Source organism: Monodelphis domestica, chromosome 7 (assembly GCF_027887165.1).
Source record: "Monodelphis domestica isolate mMonDom1 chromosome 7, mMonDom1.pri, whole genome shotgun sequence".
Taxonomy (NCBI): Eukaryota; Metazoa; Chordata; class Mammalia; order Didelphimorphia; family Didelphidae; genus Monodelphis; species Monodelphis domestica.
The window spans coordinates 29,027,972-29,055,116 of NC_077233.1; the positions used below are offsets into that span (position 1 = coordinate 29,027,972).

The following is a 27,145-nucleotide window of genomic DNA, read 5'->3' on the forward strand; positions in this document are numbered from 1 at the left end:
CAAGAAAACATCTAATGCCCAGTGGACTTACTCGTCGGCTATGGGGGGTGAGGGGGAGGAAAAGAAAATGATCTATGTCTTTAACGAATAATGCTTGGAAATGATCAAATAAAATATATTTAAAAAAAAAAGAAAAAAAAAGAAATAGTGTACATAAAGAATTTTGGCACCCTTAAAGCAATATGTAAATATTAGCTATTATTATTATTCCTCTGAACTCCTTTGTGAATAAATGAGGAAACTGCCCAAATCCAAGACAAATGACTCAAAACCCAAGGCTCATTCCACTAATGCCACACTGCTTATAACATACTGTTGACTTGGCATCTCACCCTCACTTCAGTTTGAAGCAATTATGTGATCTTCCAGGACACAAAAGAGAACAATTAAACAAGTTTCTGTAATGGGACATTTGTCCAGTATCCAGCAGTCACCCAACAGAAGAGATGAGAGGCAGGCGGACATGACTGTCCTAAAGGGAAACCAAGGCTTCTCATGCAGAAAAAGGTTTTGTCATCATTTTCAGCCAAGACAATGAAAAAGGGGATAGCTAAAGAGATCAAGATGCCCTTGGGTCAGCAAGTGTCATGACACGAGACCAAAAACCATCCATTAGATTTTGTAAAGGAGTCTTCACAAACTTCTCATATCCAGAAAGAGATTCTCTTTTTTTCCTCCACCCCCAGATTCTAATTTTGCCCCCTATCTTTGATATTGGTCTAAGTCACTGATTTCAAGAAGTCATAAACTTCTTTCAAGAAACTGCTCTAAGAGGAAGATGCTCTATGAAGACAGGTGTAGATCATGAGACAACAGTCTTGGTCCAGACTCTATGTTAGCTACTTATTTCATTATCTATTCACCTTAGCCCTCTGGTTTTGGTTTCTTCACCCATAAAACAAGGGCATTTTGGTTTTAATGACCTTCTAAGGTTTCATACAGCCTTTAAAGTCCTTGAGCCTACAACTTGAAGATCTCTCACCCCTCTCCCTCTCTCTCATCTGAATTCCACCAAATATGGCACCCCTTCAAGTTTCTCATTCTCAGTTCATCTTTGGATGCACAACAACTTCCCAACTCCCTCCCAGCCTATCCCCTCCTTTGACTGGAGGGCTGAGGATGGAGCCCTAAACTCTTCCCAAAGCTTTTTTTTTTTTAATAGAGGCTGGACCTGAACTCCCCAGCTAACTCTCCACTTCCCCTCTGCAGCTCTGCTAAATGAATACGACTGCCCCAACAGCACATTCTTCCTGGCATCCTCCTGCCTTTCTAAATTATTTTTATGTGTTGTCTCTCCTCTTTAGATTTTTAAGTTCTTTGAGGAAAGTGATGCTTTTTCTTTTCTATTTGTATCCCTAGTGATCAGCAGAGTGCTGCGGAACATTTCTGTTGTTGTTCAGTCGTGTCTGACTCTTTGTGATCATATTTGAGATTTTCTTGGCAGATACTGGAATGATTTGACATTTCCTTCTCCAGCTCATTTTACAGATAATGAAACTGAAGCAAACAGGATTAAGTGACTTGCCCACAGTCACACAGCTAGTGTCTCAGGCCACATCTGAACTTGGGTCCTCATGACTCCACATCTGGTGCTCTAATCACTGTGCCACATAGTTGCCCAAATTCATCTGACTCATAGTAAGCACTTAATGTTTATTGAATCGAATTATTTCCTTTCAATGTAAATGGAAAGAACCACAAGGTATTCAAAAATTATTTAATATTGTAAAAGTATTTTTTAAAAAACCAAGCTTGGCCCAGAAGAGATAGATGACATGTACCTTCTTTGCAAAGGTAGGGGTTATGGGTATAGAAACTTGTGTATACTGTAATTTTTTACAATGTAATCATCAATTCATCTGATTTTTTTCTTCCTTAAAAAAATCTTTCTGATAAAGGATATGGGATGAGTAGGAAGGGACATGGGGAATAACCAAGTGATATGAAAATTAAAGATTATCAATAAAAAAATTTTCCTTTTAAGAAAGGATTTGGAGAAAGGAAAGTCAGCAAATTATGAGTAAACCACACAAGGCTTCTATTTTTAACAGTTAACATCTAATCTTAGTAGATAATAAGGGGCAGCAAGACAGCTCAGTGGAGAGAGACTAAGGCCTGGAGTCGGGAGGACACAGGTCTAAATTTGTCCTTGGATACTTACTAGCTGCTGTGATCTTGGGCAAGTCATTTAACTCAACTGCCTAGCCTTTACCACTCTTCTGCCTTGGAATCAAGACTTAGTATTTTTTTTCAACCCTTACCTTCTGTCTTAAAATTGATAACTAAGTATTGATCCCAAGGCAGAAAAGTAGTAAGAGCTAGGCAACTGGGGTTAAGTGACTTACCCAGGGTCACATAGCTAGGAAGTGCCTGAGGGCAGACTTGAACCCAGGACCTCTCATCTCCAGGCCTGGCTATCCATCCACTGAACCACCTACCTGCCCTTGACACTTAGTATTGATTCTAAGATGGAAGATAAGGGATTTTTTAAAATTATCAATCTTTGCCAAAATTTCAACTATTTACCAAATTATTACCGGCCAGGGGTACAGCATCATCTAATTTTACCACTTCTTGTGGAAATGGAAAATGCTTGTTGCTTTTTCCTCTCTAAAGGACAGAAATGTCCCATGAGTCCTCACCTTCATCCCCTCCATTCAAAGCAAGTCGTTTGTTCTGATAATACCGGTGGGAAACGTACCCTTAAATCACAAACATTAGCACTGATACGAAAGGGGAGAACTGCCTGCCACCAAATTTAGCTATTACCCCAAGACCTAGCCAGTAAAACAGAACCTCTTTCAACTGAGATCTTAGATGGATGACCAAGAATTTAAGGTTCCCCAATTGATTATCAAGAGTCTAGGTCAGGAGAACTCGTTACTCCCCATTATCCAATTTGCGAGTTACCCCGGTTCTTTGCTTCCCCTGACTAATCCAATGTTCACTGCCTGTAGCTACATTCATAAAGAGCAGAAGGGGAAGAGATGGAGATCACTTTTACCCCGATACTAATTATTAGTTATGATTAGGCGATTACAGTTAAAAGGGGAATAAAACAAACACCCTGAACAGAAAGCATGGGGAGACCTGAATTTTATTGGAGAGTTGTTCAAAGGAAAGTTTTAAAAATACAGAAACTGAGAATGCTGCTCCACTTTTATAAGAGGCCAAAAGAAAAGCTCAAACCCCAGATATGATCCAATTCTGTGAGTGTGTGTGTGTGTGTGTGTGTGTGAGAGAGAGAGAGAGAGAGTGTGTGTGTGTGTGTGTGTGTGTGTGTGAGAGAGAGAGAGAGAGAGAGTGTGTGTGTGTGTGTGTGTGTGTGTGTGTGTGTGTGTGCTCCTCCCTCCCCCAGACAAAAGGGGAACATTTCAACACTGGCTACAAAAGGAATGGAGAGCAAGAAAGACCAGGCATTGGCTGTCTGGGTCTGTTCCTGCTACGCAGATCCCGAATGATGAACAGCTTCCTAGCACATGCAGCCAGCACACACAGGTGGATCCAGAACAGGCATTTTTTCAGTCGAAACCAGCAACCACAAAAAAGAAAAGCCTCCATGTGCTGGTCAGAGCAGTCCCTTCTTCCCCTGTGCAGCAGGCTCAGGGACTCGGGTTTCTCTTCCAAAGGCAGAATTTCCCCGCCCCAAGAGTTCCACTGGAAAGAACAAATTGGTTCCTTTATCTCGTTGGGCTGCTGCAGTAGGAATCAGACAAGAGTTCTCCTGGAAGGGATGTTTTTTAGAGGAGGGGGGTCCCCAGCTGCCAGCATCTGTTGTCAAATGTGAGCTTGGTCCTGCAGAGAACCAACTATGAGGTTCTGTTTCTCCCTGTGCCCTGGACGACTGACCTGAGGAGCCCATTTCTCTGGCCAAGACCCCTGGCTGATTTATGGCAGGGGGTAAGGCCTTTGTGTTTTTATTTTCAGCTATTTACATAAGGTAGTGTAGGATTTCTTTTGTAAAGAATACCACATCGCCCAATAAAACACCACCAAAGAGCAAAGCAAAGCAGGGTCGGTGCTAACAATTACAAGAGTTCTGTTTGCCCCCACTATATAAGCCTCTTGAGAATAGGGGCTTTCCTTTATCTTTTTGTGCTCCCCTCCAGCTCTTAGCATTGTGCCTGCAACAAAGTAGGTTCTTTCTTCCGTCCATCCTTCCTTCTTTAAAATAAAAACCTCTCCTTCCATCTTAGAATCAATACTTTGTATTGTTTCTAGGGCAGAAGAGAAATAAAGGTATTAAGAAACTTACCCAGGATCACACAGCTACACTGCACATTCTTTTTTTCCCCCCTTAAACCTTACCTTCTATCTTAGAATCAATACTATTGGTTTTAAAGCAAAAGAGCAGTAAGGGCTAGGCAATGGGAGTTAAGTGATCAGAGACCTCCCATCTGCAGTCCACTGAGTCACCTAGCCACCCCCTATATAGTAGATTCTTAATGAAGATATCTTATTTGACTATTGATTTTATGAAGTGAAAAGAGGACAATTGCCATCAAGCTTCAATGCACATTCAGATCTCTGGTTGTGTTTGGAACAGGGTGCACTCCAGGGGAAAGAAAATAGATCACTCAATGCTGAAATGAAAGAATGAGAGATAGAGACACAGAGAGATGCAGAGAGACAGACAGACAGACAGAGAGGAGAGACAGAGAAAGAGACAGACAGACAGAGAGAGACAGAGACTGAGTTTTCCCCTAGCAAATATCACCCATTCCCCAGGGTAAACTCAGCTCCTTTGAAATGGCCACATATTTGCATCAGTATATAGCATTTCAACTCAGCTCTTTCCCAGATGCAAAAACCATGATCACCACTGATGTTCAAGAAAACATGAGATAGGGGACTCATTAATAAAAAGTCCTAGAGTCCCGACATCCATTGAACTAGACCTCGAGTGGCCTAATAAACCCCACCCTCTCAAGTAAGTTACTTACCAATCAATACCTATCAGTAGTAAGTATCAGAGAGGAAATTTGAACCCAAGTCTATGTTTTCTCCCCAGGACCACGTGGCTTCCTGACAAGAGTTCTTCCAGATACAGACATTAACATAGATCCTTTGAAGATTTTGCTCTTCAAAACACAGGATTTGGAATGAAAGGTTCTACTGCCACTTTTTATAAATTAGTAGTATTTATGAATTCTATTTATTTATATGACTTGAGGTAAGTTATTTCACCTGCCTAGATATCAGGAGTTCCCTCCTCTACAAAACGAGAACATGGGTTGTAGCCTCTAAATTCTCTTCCAATACCAAATTATCTTATGACCTTTCTCCAATGCTCGGCTGTCCTTGTTATCCCTGTGACACTCTCCTCTTCCCCTAGCTTCTCTGAGGCCACATTCTCCTCGAGAGAGCAGAGATGTCTCTCATCACTCTTTTCCCAACACCTAAAAAATACTTAATAAATAAATGCCTGTTTGATTGACTGGTTCTCCCTCTATCTCTCTTGAAGCTCCTTTTGGGTTTCCTCCACTGGCTGATCTTCCTCTTCCCAACTCCATAAAGGCCATCCTCAAAGTGGCTGCCTAGTGTCTCTTCTCCCTTAACATCCTCACGATTGCTGCTTTACCTATGTCAGCATGGATGTCTTCCAAAAGGGAAGTTATAACGACTCTCCAAAGTCCACAGAGATCCATGGGTCCAGCTGGCTCTGAGCCATCTTCCCCCTGGAGAACTTGCAAGCAACTTCAAACTCATCAGGTCCAGAAGGAAGCCTCCTGTTCTGTCTCTGTCTCTGTCTCTCTCTCTGTCCATTACTGCCCCAGTATAGACCCTCAGGGCCATCCATCTGGATCTGCACCCACATCTCCTATGGCTACCACCTTCTCACACACCAACATGGTCATGTCACCCCCAGCAGCCATGAAGCTCACAACTGCTGAGATAAAGACATGTAAAAATTCTTAACCCGGCATTCAATATTCTCTCACAATCTGTTACTGCCCTATCTCCTTTCCAGTCTCATATGCTGCTGCCCTTCCTACACTGTCTGCATCCTCCAAAATGGACTGATCATGCCCCCTACCCGGTAGGCATCCCACCATCTTCCCATCTCCTTAAATTTAGGAAGCAGCTGCCAATCTTGACAATCTTTCTACTTATCCTCTAAGGTTCAACTTGATGGCCACTTCTTCTTTTTATGTATTGTATCCCTCTGAGACTGTATGCTCTGGAGGGCATGAACATGCAGGCGGCTGTGGATTTCTCCCAGCCTCTGCAGAATATAGGAAAAAAAATCTATAGTTTATTAACAAAGGATAGAGGAATAGACACCAGCAATTTATGTAGTCATAATTATATATTGGAATATGGAGGAATAATACCTATATCCTATTAACATAGAATATAAGAATATGTCTATATTGTGCAGGTAAAATTATATTTAGGAATCATATAGGTATAGAAACACAGATATAATACCTATATTATATTAGTACAGATTACAATATATTTAATCTTCACATCATATAGGTATATAAACAAAAATTAATACCTATAGTAACAGACTATAATAATATATCTACATCATACACATAAACACAGAAATAGCTATATTATATTAATATATACTATAAGACTATAGCTATATCATATAAGTAGATATACAGAAATACCTATATTATATTAATATTGAATATAAGAATATATATCTATATTATATAAGTAAATATACACAGAAATACCTATTATATTAATATATATCTATATCATATAAGTAAATATATACAGATATACCTCTATTAAATTATTCTAGAATTTAAGAATATATATCTATATCATATAAGCAAATATACACAGAAATAATGCCTATATTATATTAGTACAGATTATAATGTATTTAATCTTCACACCATATAGGTATATAAACAAAAAATAATACCTATAGTAATAGACTATAATATATATCTACATCATACACATAAATGCAGAAGAGCTATATTATATTAATATATACTGTAAGAATATATATCTATATCATATAAGTAAATATATACAGAAATACCTATATTATATTGATATAGGATATAAGAATATATATATATCTAGATTATATAAGTAAATATACACAGAAATACCTATATTATATTAATATAGTATTAGAATATATATCTATGTCATAAGTAAATATACACATAATGCCTATATTAGTACAGATTATAATATATGTCAGATAGGTTTAGAAACAAAAATTACCTATGGTAATAGACTGTAATATATAATATCTATATCATATAGGTAAACAGAAATAATAGCTGTTATCTTAATATATACTATAAGAATATATATCTCTATCATATGGGTATATATACAAATACCTATATTATATTAATAAAAATATAAGAATATCTAAACACAGAAAAATAATACCTATATTCTATTATAGGACTATATATTATAAAGGTATGTATCCAGGTGTTACAGTGGATAGAGTTCTGGGCCAAGAGTCAGGAAGACTCATGTTTGTGAGTTCAAATCTGATCTCAGGCACTTAACTACCCCTGGGCAAGTCACTTCACCTCTGTCTGCCTTGGTTTCCTCAGCTGTAAAACTAGCTGAAGAAGGAAAAGGCAAACCACTCGGGGAACTTTAACAAGAAAACCCCAAAATGGGGTCACAAAGAAATGGCTATGACTGAACAACAAAAACAGGAATAATACTTATATTAATGAAGAAAACAGGAATACAGCTATGTTGTGTAGGTATACTTCTATCTGGGAATTGTGCAGATATTTTAATTCCTATTTTAATACCAATCCTGCAGGGTTTGGGAGAGGAAATTTACTGTATTAACCTTGAAGTGAAATATAAAATAGGTAGGCATTATCCCCCATAGCAATCCACAGAGAGCTGTGAATATAGAAGCAGCCATCGAATATGGACTGAATGATATTTTGCTCCAGACCTCCTCTCTCACATAAAGGCTGTTTCAGGAAATAGCCAGAGGGAACTGTCTAAGGGCTTTCCTCCTTCTTACAAGGGAGTGTCTGCACCAAGTATCTTGTTTGCAAGAGAGGAGCATTTCTGGAATGGCCATCTAACATGACGCCAAGACTTGGGTGTTGCTTTCTCCCCATTGGGTCTAGGTCTGTCTTTAAAACCTTGAGTGTCTATCAGGAAAAAAAAAAGTCCAAATGAGGATTAAAAGGCTGGAAGCTAGGGGGCTCTGAGTTCTCCAATGGAACTGAGGAGGGTGGGGGGGAGAAGGCAAAGAAGCCTAATGATGGTGCTGTATTCCACTGGGTCTCCCTCTTCCTCCATCCGTTTCATCCTTCATACAGCTGGTGTTCTCTTCACTTTCTCTGTAAACAACTTGCAGATGTGTTCCTTTCTCTCTCCCCACCCCCTCCTCCCCACCCCATCCCATCCCCCCCAAAAGGGAAAGAAAATGACATGTCATTACTCTGTATAATTTGGCAGAACTAGACCTCTAGCTGTATTGCTTAAAGGGGTTCAGAAATACTGCATGTCTTGCAAAAATCATGAAGAGTTCCAGGGAAAGTAAGTGGTTTTTCCTTCCTAAATGGGATGTTGAAAAGCTTGTATTCCTGGCTATCGCCTTCTGTGACTCATCTGTGCATACATACACATCTGATGAGACTGCAATCTGAATAAACTGCGATCCTGACAGCAAAGCCTTCTGCCGTACCAGATGTGCCCCTGGCATTTGACCTTAATGAGTTTTCCCATAACAAGTAAAAAAGAAAACTTGGAAGAATGTTTTAGTTACTAGAGTCATGCCCATAATCCCACTGGTGTTCATCCACCTCAGCATGTGTCATGTGTGACCTCATCCTCTGATAGATTCCCAGATTCTGAGGATCAGAGATGAAGGTCTAGAAGGCAACTGGTCAGCCCCTAATTCAAACCCCTCATTTTGCAGATGAAGAAAATGGAGACCCAGAGAGATGCTCTGCCCAAGACAACACAGGGAGGACAGTGGCCCAGGCTTTGAAGTCGGGTCTTCTGAATCCCATCATACCATCCAGTCAACCAACATAGCCACAGGAAGGTCACATCTAAGCCAAATTGACAACCAACGCTCAATGAGAACTCTTTTCTCTCATCTCTTCTCAAAGCTGGAAGGAGTGCAAGGGAGGTCCAGAAAGGAATTGGTTTCAATTTCAATTCTCTCTACCCACCACTACCAATGAGGCAACAACCAACTGGGACAAAAGGTGCGTCTACTCCCAGACAATCAGGTTGAGAAAAATGGCATCAGCTATACAATCCCAGTTCAATGGTGTAGACGGTTTGATTTGCTTCCTCTAAAGGAGACATGAGACTTCCTTGTGCTCCTGACAACCTGCTGGTCTTTTTTTTTTCCTGCCTTCCACAAAGAATGGATATTCACATTTCAGTTTGAGGGCAAAGAGTTTTCAGATAATTGGAACTGGTAACACAATCCTCACTAAAACACACAGCCTTGACTTAACCGAGTTCCTCTGGCTGTTTAAAATGTTTATCAGACCTCAATTAATACCCAGTTCTCGGCAGATAAGAGCCAGGAACACTAGAATGACACTCTCTGGGAAATTTTCCTGATGATAGCTAGTGGTGGAAACAAAACCACCATTGATAAATAATAGTAAATTAAGCAAACAAATTTACAACAGCAGTAAACCTTAAGCCTCCAAATCTGAGGCGTAATGAATGGCTGCCAGTTTATTGCCAAATCTGTTAAGTGTGAACATTTACTCTCTTTTATTTCAAGGAGAGTTTTGCAAGGAAGAACACAATCAACCAACAAGTGAAATCAATTTCTTTTTCAATGACGAGTCCACATATTCTCAGTCTTCCGATGTGAATAAATAATTTCCTCCATGTACAAGTAGATGAGTTTTAGGGTTCACAGTGGTCTGTGTGTGTCCTTTTTTATTGCTGTATTTTTTATTTACAATACTTTCACTTCCCCACCCACTATCTAGTCTAGCAAACACATAACAAAACACGTCTAGCAAACATGTAACAAAAAAAAAGGGGGGGGGGAGAGAATGGTTCAATTATAATAACCAACTGAGCCTGACAGTATACACTGTCCCAAGTGCACAGTCTCTTTCTCTTTTCAATCTCCTGCACAGGGAAAAAGCTTGGTCACTATATTGATAAAGTATTCCTGATCCTTGTCCTCAGGCTTTCCATTTATATGACTGTGGTCACAATGCATAGCACCACTTTTCTGGTTCTGCTCATTTCACACTGCATCCATTCAGATTTTCCATGCTTCTCTTGACTAGTCAGGCACTGTTTCTCACAGAGCAGTAACAGTAGCCCTACTGTGTGGTACTACAACACATTTAGCCGTTTCCTGTAAAATGGGCAGCTATTTTGTTTCCAATTCTTTGCCACCATAAAACGTATCATTAAAGGGAGAGAGGGAAGGAGGACACCTGACTAACTTGTCTGAGGCCTCAAAAAGAAGCCTGCCATTTTGACAGCTAATGCTACAGTGCCTAAAGATATAATTAGCTTTTTAAAAAAAGATATAATTAACTTGACATTCATTTTGAAATATAGTAACCAGTTAAAGACCACATAAATAGCAAGCAATTTGGGAGACATAGTAACATCGATTTTAATCATCTTTTTTCTTTATTCTGGAAGGAAGGGAAGAAAATCTTGTGATGTCAACCATTGGGGGAACTCCCAATTGGGAAACTCCTTCCACCAATGCTGATCAACAGCCTTTTACTTTGCCCCTCCTCCCCCCATGTCCTTGGTGAAATAGAACTAGCCTAAGTGTCAGAGGCAGAAGTACATGCCAAGGCTTCTTCCACACCCCCTTGTTTCTCCATTAGGACAAGAGAACGTCATAATTATTCATTTTCTCATAATTGTTAAGAGGAACAAAAGAAAGAATCAGATGCAGGTGAAACACTGTTTCCCAGAAGAAAACCCTCATCTCCACATACAATGTAACCTCGAAGTTGTTTTCAGATAAATCTTCTTCCATATTCCTATGATCTTGCCATTAGCAGAGCTACCATCTCTCACAAAATTACATACAATCCTGCAATAGTCATGGGCTTGTAGCAAGTTGGGTAAGGGCCAGTGTATCTGGAAGACAGTGTAGGAAGGGTCTTGGCAGGAAACTCTATTTCAAAAGAGCACTGCTCTCCCCCACTAAGGAAAAACAATTTCTGCAGGAAGGAGAAAAGAATCCCAGGCTCTAAACATAGTGAGTGAACCTTTTTGCTACAGTCTAGAACCATCCATTCCCAGTGCTCCACTAACAAGATACATTAGTCACTGAAATTCCAATTCAGATGAAATTAAATCAAGGTAGTTTGGTGGTGCAGGTCAAGAGAGTGAAGGAAACTTTAGTTCCAATCTGGCCTCATACACTTACTTCCCAGGTGAGTGACCCTGGGCAAATCACTTAATCCTTGTTGCCCAGCCCTTTCTGCTCTTCTGCCTTGGAACTGATACACAGTATTGCTCTAAGATAGAAGGTAAAGGTTTAAAAGAAAGAGAGGCAAATCTGCAGATAGTTCTCTGGTCTCTGCTGCTCTGCAGGTGGAATTGTACCTATGTTAGAATACATCATCATTCACCCCCCCAACTATACCCCCTCATCTCTTCAAAAAAAAATCAGGCTTGCTTTAATTAGAGATTAATGTGAATCGATCTCTTCAATGAAACGGTAAAGATAACAACTCTTTCCTGGGAGAGGAAGGAAAAGAAAAGAGTTTTCTGCACAGTTTAACAGTTAAGTAGTGTTATTGATTTTATTTCATGAGCAAATACAGCTTGGAAACACAGTGGGGGTCTTTTACAGGAACTGGTTAATCCTATTTTCCACTCCATGCTCCTAAAATCCCATCCATCCTCCTCCCCACCAACTTCTGCGACTTAACGTATGCAGAGAAGGATCAGAGGTCAGGCGGACTACACGAGACAAACAGTTATTGAGAACTCTAGTTCTCCATCCTTCTTTGGGGCTTTCCCCCCCCTTCTGTGTTTGTTTTGTAGAGTTGCAAAAGGGATTTTCAAAACATAAGGGGTCACCTATTTCCCTTCTCAGGTTTTAGTCCTGCCAACAAACAATTATGTTAACTGAAGGAGATAAACCTTGAGAGGCAGCAGCGTTGCCTGGCTAAGAAAAAGCTGGGCTTGGAGTCAGGAAGGCTATTGCTTTCTTCCCTTAGCTGATTATCTTGAATTTATCCCATATGTTGCATGTGTGCCTTTGGATAGTACACATGCTGCCTCCACCACTGGACTCTGAGCTCTATAGAACAGGGGCTATCTTATTCCTCTCTTGGATCCCCAATTTTTGCACATTTCTTGGCACATTTGTCCTTGTTCAGTCACGTCCGACTCTTCATGACCCCATTTTGGAATTTTCTTGAAAAAGATACTGGAATACTCTGCCATTTTCTTCTCTAATTCATTTGACAAATGAGGAAACTGAGGCACAGAAGGTTAAATGACTTGCTCTGGGTCATTCAGCTATTAAGTGTGTGAGGTCAGATTTGAACTCTGGAAGACAAGTTTTCCTGATTTCAGACTTGGCACTCTATGCACTATGGTACCACCTAGCTGTCCTGAAACATAGTAGGTGTTTAATAAATGCTTATTGACCCACTATGTGACCTACATTTGAATCATATTTTCAAAGATGTATTAGCCAACTCTCTATGCCTCAAATTTCTTCCCCTGTAAAATGAGAAAAGACCCCAGGGTACATTTTTTAAAACCAGATTTTTTAAAGCACCTACAACATGCCAAACTCTTTGCTAAGCACATAGGGTACAAAGAAAAGCAAAAAACAACCTGTTCTATCAAGAAACTGAGTCTAATGATGAAGACAATGTACAAAACATTATTACATACAAATGAGACATACGCAGGATAACTTTGGGGGTGGCTAGGGCACGTAGTCTCAAAAGAAAGCCCTAAATTTAAGAAGGGCTGGGAAAGGCTTCTTGTGAATGAAGGGATTAAAGGAAACCAGGGAAGCTAGGAGGAGATGAAGTAGGAGAATATTACAGGCACTGGGGACAGTGCATAAAATGTGTGAAAACATGAGCTAGTCTAGAAACCTTAAGTCACGCATGATCCAATGCCTACTTCTTGGTGTTTTTATTCTGTTAAAACTTTCAGGGATATAAAGGTGTCTATACATACATATGTACATACACACATATAGACCCATCCATATAATGAGATCAAAACAATGGTTTTACTCCTTTTTGTCTCATCCTACAATTTTATCTTGAATGGAGAGTTACTACAGGTCAAGCTCAAGTTGGTACCTTCTTGACAACTTCCAGACTTAGTTACCTGGGGAACTGGGGTGGGAAGTGATGTGTCCAAGGTCACACCAAAACATTGAGTATCAGAAGCCAGACATTCTATTTGTCATCCTTCCACCATCTCCAGAAAGAAAATGCTTTCAGAGAGAAAGCTGTGCTCCTACTATGAGTGATAGCCCATGACTGTCTACCGTTCAGAAAAAGATGGTTTAAAAAAATCAGCTCCTTTTATAGCTGTAGGAAGGGGGTGGCGTTTCTTCTCCTCGTTTTATTTTTTAAAGAACTATCCCTTGCTTAAGGAAAGCACCTTGAAAAATCAAGTCAGTCTGCTGAATTAGAAGGAATGACCACAATGTGTTATCCCATCAAAATGGGAGGCTATAAAACAATGATGTTAGTACATCTGGCCTACCGGACTAATGAAGGCACTGGCTTTTAAGCAGAGGAAATTAAAAACAAAGACTGCCGAGGTCAATATTACCACAGAGCACTTTTTTCCTCCTCCAAAACACCCACGACTCAGGAAATTCAAAGTTTGGATTGCCACAGAAGCCAACCCTGCCCCCAGCTCGTATGTAGACACACTCCAGGGAAAAAGCCAAAGTAAAAACAAAATTACAGTCACTGAATTTCACAAACAAAAATCTCAACTCTAAAGCTAGCGCCTGGTCCTCCTCCTCCTTCCACCCCAACTGCAAAGACACTCATTTGTTTCTTCCTGATGGACACATTCTTTGGGGCCAGCAGCCTCCGGAACACAGGAACCCTAACAAAGTCGGAGGTGAAGCAGAAGCATTCTGTTAAAAGCATATATGCCTTTGGCATTACTTTCAAATTAATTTGCTCTCTTACAAATAAGTGGTTAATTGAAATAAGACCTATAAGAACCACTATCCAATTCCCTGGACAGAGGAAAATGGGACTGGCAGAGGCTGGGGCTGCCGCCCTTTTCAGATAAATTTTAAACCCTGCTTTTTAATATCATGAACCCCCAGGCCCTTCAAGGGTCCCACAAACATATCACAAAAGAAGAAGTAGCCAATTGGTTTGGCGATAAAGGGCAAGTGATTTCCATGCTAACTATGTGTGTGATATCTGGCCATCTGGCTCAAACTGCAAACTCTTACAACTTCATGGAGAAAAGTCTACGGAAGACGTAAAAAAGAAAGGAAGAAGGACCACAGGAGAAGGTTGCACCAGGATGACTCATCAGAGAAGCACCATGAGACTGCAGATCGATGAGCTGGGAGAGACCGAATAGACCAAACCCATTCTCTTCCACCACCATCTCATCTCCAAGCTCGGAGAAGAAGAACTTCCCCACAAGAGTCAGAGTCACAGAGTGAGGTCTAGAACCTGTGTGCCTCAACTCTGAGTCTACTGCACATTTTTTTGTGGAATGCTTTCCATAAAATGTCGTTTCAAGGGGAAAAGAGTAAGTAAAAATGGACAGGAAGAATCGTACCATGGGACTTGGGTTCCTATTCTGCCTTTCCTCCTCTGTAAAATGAAACGGTTAGACTCAACGGTTTCTGAGGTCTCTTAACAGCTCTCATCCTAAAGAGAGAAGGGAGCCTGTACATCGACCTGCCCTGGCCCTTTCATGCTAGGACACCACCAGAGGGGATATTATTCTCCAGGCTTTCAGCTTCAACTGCCATCCTATCTAACAAACTTGGAGTTTAAGAGTGAAAGTCCCCAGATACTCATCTTCTCTGAACAGGATACAAGTCTGGGAGAAAATCCCCAGCAATGCTGAAAGCCCAGTGGGAAGCTGTCTGGGATGTCAGAGGAAAGGATCTCTTGGTGAGAACAAAGCTAACATTCCAGAGAGAAATCTTGCCATTACATCATTCATTCTGATGAGCAGCAATAACCACACGGACCAAAAGACAACAGTCAGCCCAACTGATTTTCTCTAGGACCAAAAGTAAGGCCATCACTACAACTGTACAGAGAAGCAAGTCTTCTAGCCATGGCTTTGAGGCTAGGGCAATGGGCAGGAGTCATCCTGCCTCAGCAAAAGGAGAATCTTTTTTTTTTTAACTGATCCTCCAAGAAATTTCAGAGGAAATGTGCTTCTGGGTTTTCATTGATCCTTCCTCACTTTGGAAGGAAGATGGGTTTGCTTCCAATCTCACTCACTACATACACACTTAGTGCTGAAAGATCACCATGTAAGGTCCCTCTCACTACCAACCTGGGAGGAAAAAAAATTAAAGGATGGGCAAAATGGAGTGGTCACCCATCAACACTATCAGAGCCAGAGGAAAAACCTTCTATTCCTAAATCCAAAACAGCCCATGACCTGGGAAGTCTGGGATATCAAAGTTAAGAGGCTCACCCATGGCCCCCCCAATAATAAGGCTCAGAGGTGGAACTCTGAACCCCCAAGTTCCACTTTCTGTCCATCCACTACACATCTCTCTTGCTGCCTCTTCTCCACTAAAAGAAGCATTTTAACTCCCTGTAACTTTTTCCACCACTTGAATGAGCTGTATCTGCTGCTTGCCAATCAGGAAAGATGACTGGGCTGTTTCAACTCAAACCTGGAGCAGGTCATTTCCCATTTTCCCCTGTTCTACCCCAGTTAGGTCAGGCAAGGCTGAAAGTCTCTAATCAACCCCCGGTTTTTCCCTCTCTAAAATGTGTGCTAACATACCTGAGGATTTCCACTGACAGCTTAGGCTAGAGAATAAAGGTAATACAGTGCTCTGAGCTTCCAGGGTATTAAGTCATCATTTATTAATCTAACTATTCCCCACAGTGCCTTGTACCCAGAAAACAGCGCATAAATATTTGGTGAATTGGACTGTTGGACTAACACAAGGAATGTGATTAGGCCTTGGGCTGTGATTCTTTCTCAGAGGATAATTATCTCCTAGGGAAGCAATGAATAAATTATTTTAAACAGCCTGGTTTAAAAGTCCATACTGAAAAGTATTCAAGCACAGGCCCAAGCTTAAAGACTAGACTAGCTAAGCTGGGAGAGAAAAACAGTTATAGAACAGGAGGGATTCTTAAACTGGGGTTCATTTCTTTTTCCTAACATTTTTATTTAATTGTGTTTCAATGCAATTGGTTTGCCTTGTCATCCTATGTATTTAATTTTGTGCATTGAGAAATAGCATTCTGAGAAGGACTATGTCGATTTCTGACAGCCAAAGGGGTCCAAAACACAAAAAAAGAAGTATTAATGAATGGTTCTTTCTGGGTGTTGAGCCCAAAGCACCTCCAGCCCTTTATGCACCCTCCCTACTCTGAGAGCAGGTCCCAAACAGAAAAAGAAGGCCAAAATCTTAAATGCTCTTTTTCCCCTCTATTTCCCCCATTTCAAAGGAATAACTTATCAGGAAAGGCATGAAGGAACTCCACACCCAGGAGAGAGCGGTGGCTGCCAACATTCACCTGCCTTTCCCAAGCCCGCTTCAGTGAAGGCGGGTGAGGTTTGGGTTTTCTTTTCTCTTTATTCTTCCTCCCCAGCCTTTACATATTTCAACACTGCCTAATGGAATAGCAGGAATAAAGCCAGCCTATCCCACTCTGCCCTGCACTGGATGGGAGTGAGAGAAGAAATGTATTTTTAGTCAAGTCTGAGGAGGTGATTTCAAAGTGATACAAAAGCCCCACAGAAAGAAAACAGTCCCTTTTCCTTCTCCAGGGAGGCAGGCCAGAAGGATGGGGCCAAAGGGGCAGGAGGACAGGAAGAGAAACAGCAGGCGCAGGGCAATGTGTTGCCACTACATCAATCAATCAATAAACATTGATTAAACATCAGGTGGCCTCAATGAGGCAGAGGGGCCCATAAAGGCTTCTCTTCTGCTCTCTCCTCCTCCCCAGAGATACCATCTTCTGTCTTCAGGGAAGCATCAAATGGAACAAAGCAACCTTCTTAAGAAGGGTTCCATAAAAAGTGAGGCACATTCAGCTCAACTCACTTAGAAAAGGCATTTTTTTTAAGTTCTTAAATGCTTCTTCTGGGCTAAGTCTTTGGCTAGGAGCTGGAGGAACAGTACAAGAACGATAGATAAATCCTGCCCTCAAGAAGCTTACATTCCCCCAAAAATGACCACCCAAAGTCAAAAGAAACTGTGGCTGCCCAGCTCTTCTAATTCACTGAGTTCTTGGGTCTTTGTTGGAGACTAAACCATCACTAGCTTCATTCTAGGGCCGTGAGGAGAGGATCACAGACAGAGAACTGGAGGGAATCTGGGAGAAGGCAGCGAGCGTCGAGTCCCCCCAGAGAGGAGAACTGACCGAATGCTAGATTTGGGGCAGAAAAGGGCCAAACAGTTCTGACTCGTCCCACTACCCAGAGAGCAAGCAGCAGTCATGATTCAAACGCGGCATCAGGGACTTTATGTCAGCAATCTCTCCACTCTACCTAGCCAACCCATGAGGCAAGACTACAGTGATCCCAGTTTCACAGATGAGGAGACTGAGGCTAAGTGACTTGGCCAGGGTCTTCCCAGGTATCAATATCTGTCTAAGCCAAGATTTAAGCCTATCTTCCCCATCCCCATCAGCACTCTACCCACAAAGCCTGCCTCAAACCCTAGAGGGGAAGAAGTACACGACAACCAGCCGACCACACTTCCTAAGGACGCTGCTGGCCTTAAAAAGGGTTAAGCTGATGCAAGGCTAAGCTGGCAAGAACCTGGCACCTTCTGAACACAGGGCCTGCTGCCAGCCCAAATCTGAGACCTTCGAGCTACATCGCTGCTCCTGCCAAGTCCCTCCATGCTACCCCGCTGCGCCTGGATTTTGCAGAAAGATACACACAGGTGAGCAAACGGCTTATGAAGCTCACTGCATCGTCTTAAAGGGGGGAAAAAAAGCAAGCTGGAAAGGAGCTAAGGGGAGGAGATGGCAGGTAGGAGTCCACCCAGAGACCCTCCTCCTACTGGCCATTAAACAGCAGAACCTCCTAGACTCCGCACTAGCTTCTAGGAGGCACCATGTTCATGGGCAGCCCCAAGAAGCACTCAAAGTCATCTCCTGGTGCTTAGCCTGGGAGAAAAGCCTTAACTTAAGGCTTCAACCAAGCAGCATCTTCATGGGGAATGGGGCAATTAAAGGAACTGCTTTCCCTTTGTTTCTCCCCCCAAAACAGGATATGCAACTTTTCAAGCTATTTTATTTGAAGAGCACTTTTTAATGTAATTATTTTATTAAGAGCATTTTTTTTTATTTTAATTCTTTAAAGCAGGTAAGTGAGCAAGTTTGATTACATTAAGAAACAGGAACTGGATACATCTCTGAGTCTCCCACCTTTTTAGGTCACCCCCTTCTCCTCCCCCATTCTCAATTCTGAATGTAAGCATGTAGCCAATGAGTCCGCTTCCCAAGAAGCCTGCAGACCCAAGAATAAATGCACTACTATACAAAAAATAAGACCCTACTGCTGCCTGATGGAATCCACCTAGATTTCCCAAACTGCCTGCCTTCGTCAACCAAAGAGGAAGCTTGGCCAGCCCCAGGGAGAGCCCCACTCACACGATAGTGAGTCCACTCCACCATAAAGCCAACAACGGCATATGACAGGACTGAATGGATTGCCTGCCTCTCCTAATATGAACAAGATCATTTATAAAGGAATATTTTTAAAGCACACCCAAATGCTCAAAATTCCTCCAATGCCCCCCAAAACGAATTTGTATGTACTGTCTATAGTTTCTACATTTTTCTATAAAATATATATTTTAATATAATATATATCATATGTTTTAATATACTTTTACATTGATAAGTTGTTTTTCCTAAAAGATTCCATAAAGGTAGGGACTGGTCCCGTTTTGTCTCTACGCCCAGTATCTACCAAGCAATCAATAAAGAATTTTACCAACTACTTTACTGACACTATCACTGATTGAACATTTATCAAGCAGCTACTATGTGCCAAGAACTGTGCTCAGGGTAGGGTAAAAAAAAAAACAACAACATTAGGCTAGATCGTCTGATGGCCTGGGTTCTAATGCCAACACGACCATTCTTCAGCTTTGTGGACCTCATCTATCTCATTGGCAAAGTGGTCTCGAATGTCCATTTTGCTAATGAGGATGGCTGGAATTTAGAAGTCGAAAGACTCCAGTAAGAGAGTTCTTGGCACCATCCACTCTTCAACCTTAAAATGAGATGAGGTTCCTTCAGCTCTCATTTCTCCATCAATAAAATGAAATTCTGGGCTAGAGGTAAGCCCTTGGGGACCCTTCCAGCTATCCATGCTATCCCAAGGCTGGATCCCTGCAAAAGTACATTCTGACGAGAGCATTCCATGATCCATGATTCCAGGACTCTATTGAGTCCTGGGCAGGTCATCTTTGAGTATTTTTTAAAAAGGTACCTTCCCTGGGTGACCCTAGGCAAGTCCCTTCATCCCCACCGCCTAGCCCTTACCACAATTCTGTCCCAAAATTGATAATGCAAGATTGATTCTAAGTGGAAAGGTAATGGGTTTTAAGAAAAGGAAAAAGGGAGGGGGGGAAGGATCCTCCCTAAAAATTTTCAAGCTAAAATATTTAGATCCAATCAGGCTACCTAACAAAGCTGTGCGATTTGCTGTTAGCTAAAAAAAAAAAAACAATCAAGTCATTTAGAAATACTTATCCTTCCAATTTGGCAATTTATATAGCAATCACATGAAATGATAAACATCTCTCTCTCACACACACACATGCATACACATGCACACACACGCGCGCACACACACACACACACACACAGAGTGCCTCCCTCCCCCAAATCCAAAGCCCATATTTGGTGCTCACTTACAAATAGAGAGACAAGATTCGGGAAGAGGCAGCACCCAGGGCAGGGATGATTGTCAGCTCGTTGTTATTCAGGTGCCTGCAAAAAGAAAGCCCCCAAAGTCAGTTAAACACACCACCTAAAAAGGACCGTCTCTGTCCTTCTGATAGATAAATAAATAAATAAATCACCAGCATCTGTGATCAGCCAAGACTTCCCAGCACTGAGGTTTGGAAGGAGAGTTCTATAACAGATCATTTGTGGTACCCAAGACCTCTTCGGGTTTTCATTTTTGGACTTTGCCTCAGTGAAAACATCACAAGTATGGCTCTCCAATGAAGAGTAAGCAGCAGTTCAAGCTGGGATGATATATGTTAGAGAAAACTTCATGGAGAAATTAGACCTGAATTTGGTTCCTTTACCCAATTAAAAAAAATTAAATAATCTGAATTTCAATGTTTCTAAGTTTATAGACTTAAATTTCCTTTCTTTGCCTAATTCAAATAAATAATTTTAATTTTAACAAATGTATTCCAATTTTCATAGACATAAAAGCGACAAGATGAGGGGGGAAGATTTCAGGTACCTCCTAGTCTAACAGAAGGACAACTTGGTCAAGTCTGAGCAGCTCCTAAATAGTAGACCCAGAATTTGAACCCTCATAGTTTGAGCTAGAGTTCTCTATTTCTCCCCTGACAGACATGATGAGGCAGTATCATGGGTGCTGTGGAAAGAACCCAAGAACTGGATCTAGAAGAATCTGTGTTAGAGTCCCAGCTCCAGGGATATGATGTGTGTCAAACTGCTTCTCCCCCTCGCAAGGCCTCAGTTTCCTCATCTGTAAAATGAACATACTAGAATATGAATCTGTTTTTATGATTCCTTGAGTTGTTGACAGGGAACAATAGAATGCTATTCTTATGAGAATTGTAGTCTGGATTCAAAAGAGCGGAATTTAGCTAAATGGCAGAGATGTAGACTGCCAGGTCTCTTTCCCATGGAGAAATGCATTTCTACCAACATGGAGGAGAATCAACATATGGAAAGCTAGCTCAGACATGCCTTAAGCCCATTTTTTAAAAAGAGGAGGGAAATATACTACAGAAAATCACATTTTTAGCTTCTGGAAACTAGGCAAGCTGCCTATGCTATGTCAAGCACATTTGACACTTGATTGACTTAGAGCATTTGCCATTTCTCTCTCTCTCTCTCCCCCTCTCCCCCTCTCCTTCTCCCTTCCCCATCTTTCTTGTCTATCTGTCTGTGTCTGTCTCTCTTCCTCCAATTATTCTTCCACCCTCTTCGGAGTCAAAGCCCATTAAGGAGGTTTTCACTGTTCCTGCAAGATGGGCTTCAGTAACACCTTGTGTCTGAAGACTGGAAGAATGAAAATGAGGTCTTGTTTAGGCAGTGAATTAGCCCATTAATTACTCGTACAGGCACTAGTCTAACTGCTCCCCCAAATTAAGAGCTGTTTTTCTCCCTCCCTCTTTTCCTCCACCCAGAAAGGATGGGCTTTTTGCCCCGGAACTTGGACCTTACCTGCTCCCCACTAACAAGCTCTTGCCATTAAGTGCTAATTTGTTTGCTGCAAAAATGGAATCCTCCCAATTCATTAGAGGAAAGTGGAAGAACAGGGTCAGAGGCCAGGTCAGCCATGCACTAGCCTGAGCATTCTCAGGCTTTTAAAAAAGGCCTTTAGTTTCTAGGCTTATTGGGGGGGGGGGGGAGTCCCTCCGTGCAAAAAGACCCTAAAAGTTGGTAAATAGCCTCATCTCGGAAGGCACCAGAACAAGGGAGTTTAAGGAGGCAGCTGACCAGAGGAGAAAAGGAAGGCAATTTCATTGGCCTCAACAACAGAAACTGGACCACAAAGGCCGCCAGCTGATGCTTCTGAGGTCCAATGCAGGGTCACTCTAGCCAGCTGAGCGGACAGTGAAAGGATCCTAGCCAGCTCCAGGGCCAGAGAAAGAGGCATGAAGAAGGGTGGCCTAGGACACTCACCAGGCAGCTCACCTAATAGATGCAAGGGAAAGCCAAGTGTTTACCTGAGGGCAAGTCAAAATGTGAACTGAGGGGGGAAATAAACAACAAAAAATGAAAACTCCCAAACCCTAGCGAAGACTTCTACTCAATAGTAACTCAAACCTGCTCTAAGAATTCCACCCAGGTTTACACAAACATCAATGCCGCCCACCAGTAAAGGGGGGGAGGCATGGCAGGCATCGCCACCACCAAGGTGCTGAAAGAGACCAGGGCACAGGTGGAAACAAGGCTCAGCCAAATTTCCTCTGAAGTCCCCTTCCCTGGTGGCCACAGTGGAAAGCAAGGGAGGGATTAGGAAGTCTGTCCAGTAGGCTGGACCTGCTGTCCGGCTGTCCGGCTCCCAGACCCCTTCAGTAAAAGGAAACCTGGCCCCCTGCAATGGCAGAGAAGGGGGGCCACATGCTACAAGGGAAATCTTGATAGCCCAAGTGCCAGGATAAAATGGAGAGAGAATGGGATAAAGCAAAATACCCTTCTCCTTTTCACTTGAAATCATACAAACGTCTGGCTAAAAGTAAGTGCCTCAGTGAGCCTATTTCAGCCCCTCTTGGTTGCTCTGGCATCCTGTCGGCTCAGCACAGTGTCCCCTGTGTGAAGGGTCCCAGGAAGGAGCTCTGGGCCGAACGGGTGGCCGAGTCTCCCCCGTGATCCTGGAATCGCTTTGTGAAAGAAACCAATCCAGGGTGCTGCTCTCGTCATCTGCTTCTCTGTGATAAAGGGCACGGGCCATACACTAGGCTCAACAAAGGAGGTTTTGCTTGCTTTTACTTGTACAAATGCAAAATGTTCGCATTCTCTTGCTGCCAAGCTCTCTCTTCAAACATCACTCCAAAGTGAAAACCCACAAAGGAAAATATTCGTCCCAGGAACAGCTTTGTGTTGGACGTGTTTTGGTTTAAAAGGAACAGATCCCCCTCTTTCGTGATGCTAAAAACTAGGTCATCGGGCCCCCAGAGCACATCCAAAGGATGATGCATGACTTGTAGCCCCGTCCATAGCCGTGCTTCCTGCCAGAGCTGGGAATCCCACCTACTCTTACAGGAATAATCACTCCCATCTTGAACCCGATCCCTCACTCTCGGTCTTACAGCCTGGATCCCTAAAAATAGCAGGGAAGGAGGTGGGTGGGCCTCGGCTGGATCACATGGAATGTCCCCAGCCCTGACCACCTGTGGGGGGCTGGATCTTTTTAGCCTTTGTAGTGACACGAGGGAGGAGGAGAGAATTTAAAAGGGGGCCAGACTTTTTTTTTTTCAGTTTGTTTTTAAAGCAGCGAGTTTTCTTCCCTCTGCTTCCATGTTAAAGAAGAAAGAGACTCCACAACAGCCCCTTTAACTACACTTTGGTACATGATTCTTAGGAAAACGTAAGGCAGCATTTCCCTAAATCCACACACCCCACGGGATGCTGCTGCACAATTAATACAGCCTTCCCTTTCTAAAATATGCAAAGTGGAATCTTCTATTAAAAAATAGGAGGTGGGAAAGCTTTGTTATGAAAATAATCTCTCTGGTTTGGTTCTCTAGTCCCTCCCATCCCCCTTAACTTCTGTCTGTCCTCAGGGCAGTATGGGACAGCAGGAACTGGGAGGCCAAACTTGCCTGGGACCACACAAGCCAGGTCACCCCTGCCCAGGCAACATCCTAAAGAGTCAGTTCCCCAACTGGATCACAGACTTAAACCTTCATCTAGTCTGATCCCCTAATTTTACAGATGAAGAAACTGAGGCTCAGGATGGGTAACTTGCCAAATGTTACAAGTAATAATAATTAGAACCTAGATTTGAATTAGAACTTGAACCTGGAAAGGCAGACTTCAAATTCAAGCTTTCTTTCCACTGTTTGCCTAAGGAACTCCTAGGTCTGGATTCCCCACCCCCAAATACATATTCTAATTCCCTGACTACCAAAACCCAAGAGTTTTCAAAAAATAAAGCAATCCGCTTATTGCTGGGCACGTTTCAAACACAGGGTTAGGTGTGGGGGTTCCAGGGATGCTTATTCTCTAGACTCGGGCTTAGAAGGTGCAACCAGGAAACAGAGAAGTCAATGCACAGCCTTTGTGAGGCTGGAGAGAAGGAGAGGTGAGCCCTGCTGCCAAGAAGGGAAGGGGGAAACCTTTTTAGAGGAGGCACCATTTTAGAGGATGCTTCAATGTATTTCAGCTTAAAAGGCTTCTATGATGAGATGAGTTTGAGGGAGGAAGGGGGGTACCCAGATGGCTTTTCCTGGATTGAATAAACTCAACAAGTTGTTCAGCTCAAGGAGCACAAAACTAATAATAACAACTCATTTTATAGTGCTTTAAAGTTTACACAGGACTTCATGGTACCTTGTTCAATACTCTTAACAACCTTGGAAGGGAGATACTATTATTATCTCTATTTTACAGATCAGGAAACTAAGCAGAGACTGGCTAAGTGACTTGCCTAAGGTCACACAGCTAGCAATTTCTGTAGCCATATTTGAACTCCAACTTCAAGGCAGCTTAGTGAGGTTCAATGAACTTTCAGGCTTAGAGTCAGGAGGATCTGAGCTCAAATCCAGCCTCAGAAATGTAGGTATTATCATTGTAATAATGATAATAAACATTCTTAAAGCAGTTACCAGGTCGGTGCAGTGGATAGAGCTCCAAGCCTGAAGTCAGAAGACCTGAGTTCAAATGTAGCTTCAGACAACTACTAGCTGTGTGATCCTGGGCAAGTCACTTAATCTAGTCTGCCTTAATTCCCTCATTTTTAAAAGGATCTGGAGAAGGAAATAGCAAACTACCCCCAGGATCTTTGCCAAGAAAATCCCATGTTTTTTGTTTTTTTTTAAGTTCGTGGGCTCCTATAGAATGAGGCACAAGTGAACAATAATTCTTAATTCCAAGTGTAGTGTACCACACTTAAAGATTTGTGAGCCTGCAGCTTCTCACCCTCCAGCCACCTCCTCCTCCGACTAGTGAAAGCCCCTGCACCCATCTACACTCCTCCTCCACCATCTGTCTATTTGTCTGTCTCTCCCCATCTGCCTCTCTGTCTATCTTTCCCCCACTGAATGTCTCTTTCTTTGTCTGTGTGTCTCTGTCTCTCCCCGTCTGTCTCTCCCCCACTGAATGTCTCTTTGTCTGTCTGTCTCTCTCTATCTCTGTCTCTCTGTATCTCTCCTCTCTCTCTAGCTGTCTGTCTCTCTCTCCCTACCTCTGTCTGTCTGTCTCTCTCCACCTTGCTCTTGGATCCACTCTTGGCTCTGTAGGCTATTCCAGCTCCTTCCCAGCAACCTCGCCCACTCCTCCCACTCCAATCCCAGCTCCCTAGTAGAGGCTGCCTTCCCCCATCAGAGCATCAGCTCCCTGAGGGTACCGACTGCCTAGCATGCCCAGTGCCTAGCATAGAATAAGGGCTTGATAAATGCTCGATCTCATAGCTTCAGAAATACCTTCTCTATCTCGAGAAGGGGTGTTGGATCTGCATGCCAAAACCCGGGGCATATTTATGGCTTGCTCCTTTTATAAGGATACATCTTAGGTCACTCACTGCCCCTGTAAAAGCACACGCCACCCACATCACGCATTTGTAAGGGAGGGAATGCAATAGTAACATGAGCCAAATGCAGGAAAAAATGGGCTTTATAAATAACCCTCATATTAATAGATTAGCCCTTCCTGGCCACCATTCCATATTAATGTCCACGCCTTCTTAATGGGAGTTACTGGTAGACTTGGGGAGAAGGGGGAGGGGGAGGGAAGAGTTATTTTTAAATGGACTGTGGCTTGGCTGGGCCTCCAAGACTCTTGCAAAGGCTGACTGGGATGAAAGCAATGACAGACAGCCTGAAATGAGGCATCTTTCAATCTTCTTCCAGCCAGTCCCCCATGGGCTGTGGCTTCCAGTACTTCTGAAAGGCAAACCACCAGCAGGCTGGCTCCCTTGGCTTGTGGTTCCCCACCCCACTCCCTTCCCTGTATTTCCAACATCTGATGGTTTTAGAGAGACCTGACAGCTGTCAAGAAACATTAAAACCCACTTCATTTGGAAGCACTCGTGTGCCAACAACCATTCATCCCCCAATTCGATCCTTCTTTTCTCTAATCATTTGGTCTAGTCTCCTCTAGGAGTGCTACCTGGGGCAGTGAGGATATTATACTACTAATATTATGAGGTTTAGGCAATGGGGGGTAAGAGATTTGCCCAGTTAGGAAGTATCTCAGGCCAAATTTGAACCCAGAACTAACCCATCTCCAATCCTGACTTTACCTCGCTCCCCTCTGCACTGGGTTTTTGGCATTTCCTTACCTGAGAGTCCAATGAAATCACTAGACTCCTTCCTACCCCTATCCATGAGACAGAGTGAAAAGATTCACCCTGAATTTTGGGTCTTCTGCTCCCTCCTTAGAAAAGCTTGCTGTACTTAAGCCTTCAAAACAGAAACTCCACCAAGTTACCATCCTAATGGCTGGGTCACTAGTTGGAAATCTGAGCCCTTTCCATTTAAAAAATCTCTTCCTTCCCCCCAAAAAAGGTTCTAGCCTCCATGAACTGATGTGAAGTGAAACAAGCAGAACCAGAACACTGTACACAGTAACCTAAACATGGTGGGACGATCAAAAGTAACACACATTTCTACTAGTAGCCAAGCAACGATCCAGGACAATCCAAAGGAATTTAGGAGAAAGAGAAACACCCTCCACGTCGAGAGAAAGAACTGTGGGAGCAGAAGTGCAGAAGAAAACAGAATTTATCGCTTGTTTATATGGACACATGAATTGGGGGTTTGATTTTAGAAAATGACTCTATTACAAAAATGAATAATTGGGGGACGGGTGGGAGGATTTTGAAGTTACTTTAAGTCGAGCTGAGAAAGGAACTCCACAAACTCACAAACTTAGAAGTGAAGAAAAGATTTTTTTTTTACTTTCTCCAACAAGTTGTTTTTTGTTTTTTTTAAGAGATCTAAATAAAGAGCTTAAAAATCGCTGGTAATAACCATATCCGCAGTGATGGAGGAAGCCGTAACAAAAAAAAAAAAGTTTCAGGTTCAAAGCTGGCTTCTTTAAGAGACCAGCAGATTGCTGCTTCCAAAGGCATTATTATTAACACT

At 42.3% G+C, this 27,145-nt stretch overlaps 1 protein-coding gene across 1 annotated transcript in view; it reads right to left on the reverse strand.

The window, feature by feature from the left end:
• The window catches only part of LRIG1 (leucine rich repeats and immunoglobulin like domains 1), a 140,480-nt gene that overhangs the window by 59,462 nt on the left and 53,873 nt on the right, over positions 1–27,145 (reverse strand). The window contains exon 3 of the mRNA XM_007500048.3: positions 20,040–20,114. Within this exon, the coding sequence (XP_007500110.2) occupies positions 20,040–20,114 (75 nt within the window). The remainder of the gene's footprint in view (positions 1–20,039; positions 20,115–27,145) is intronic.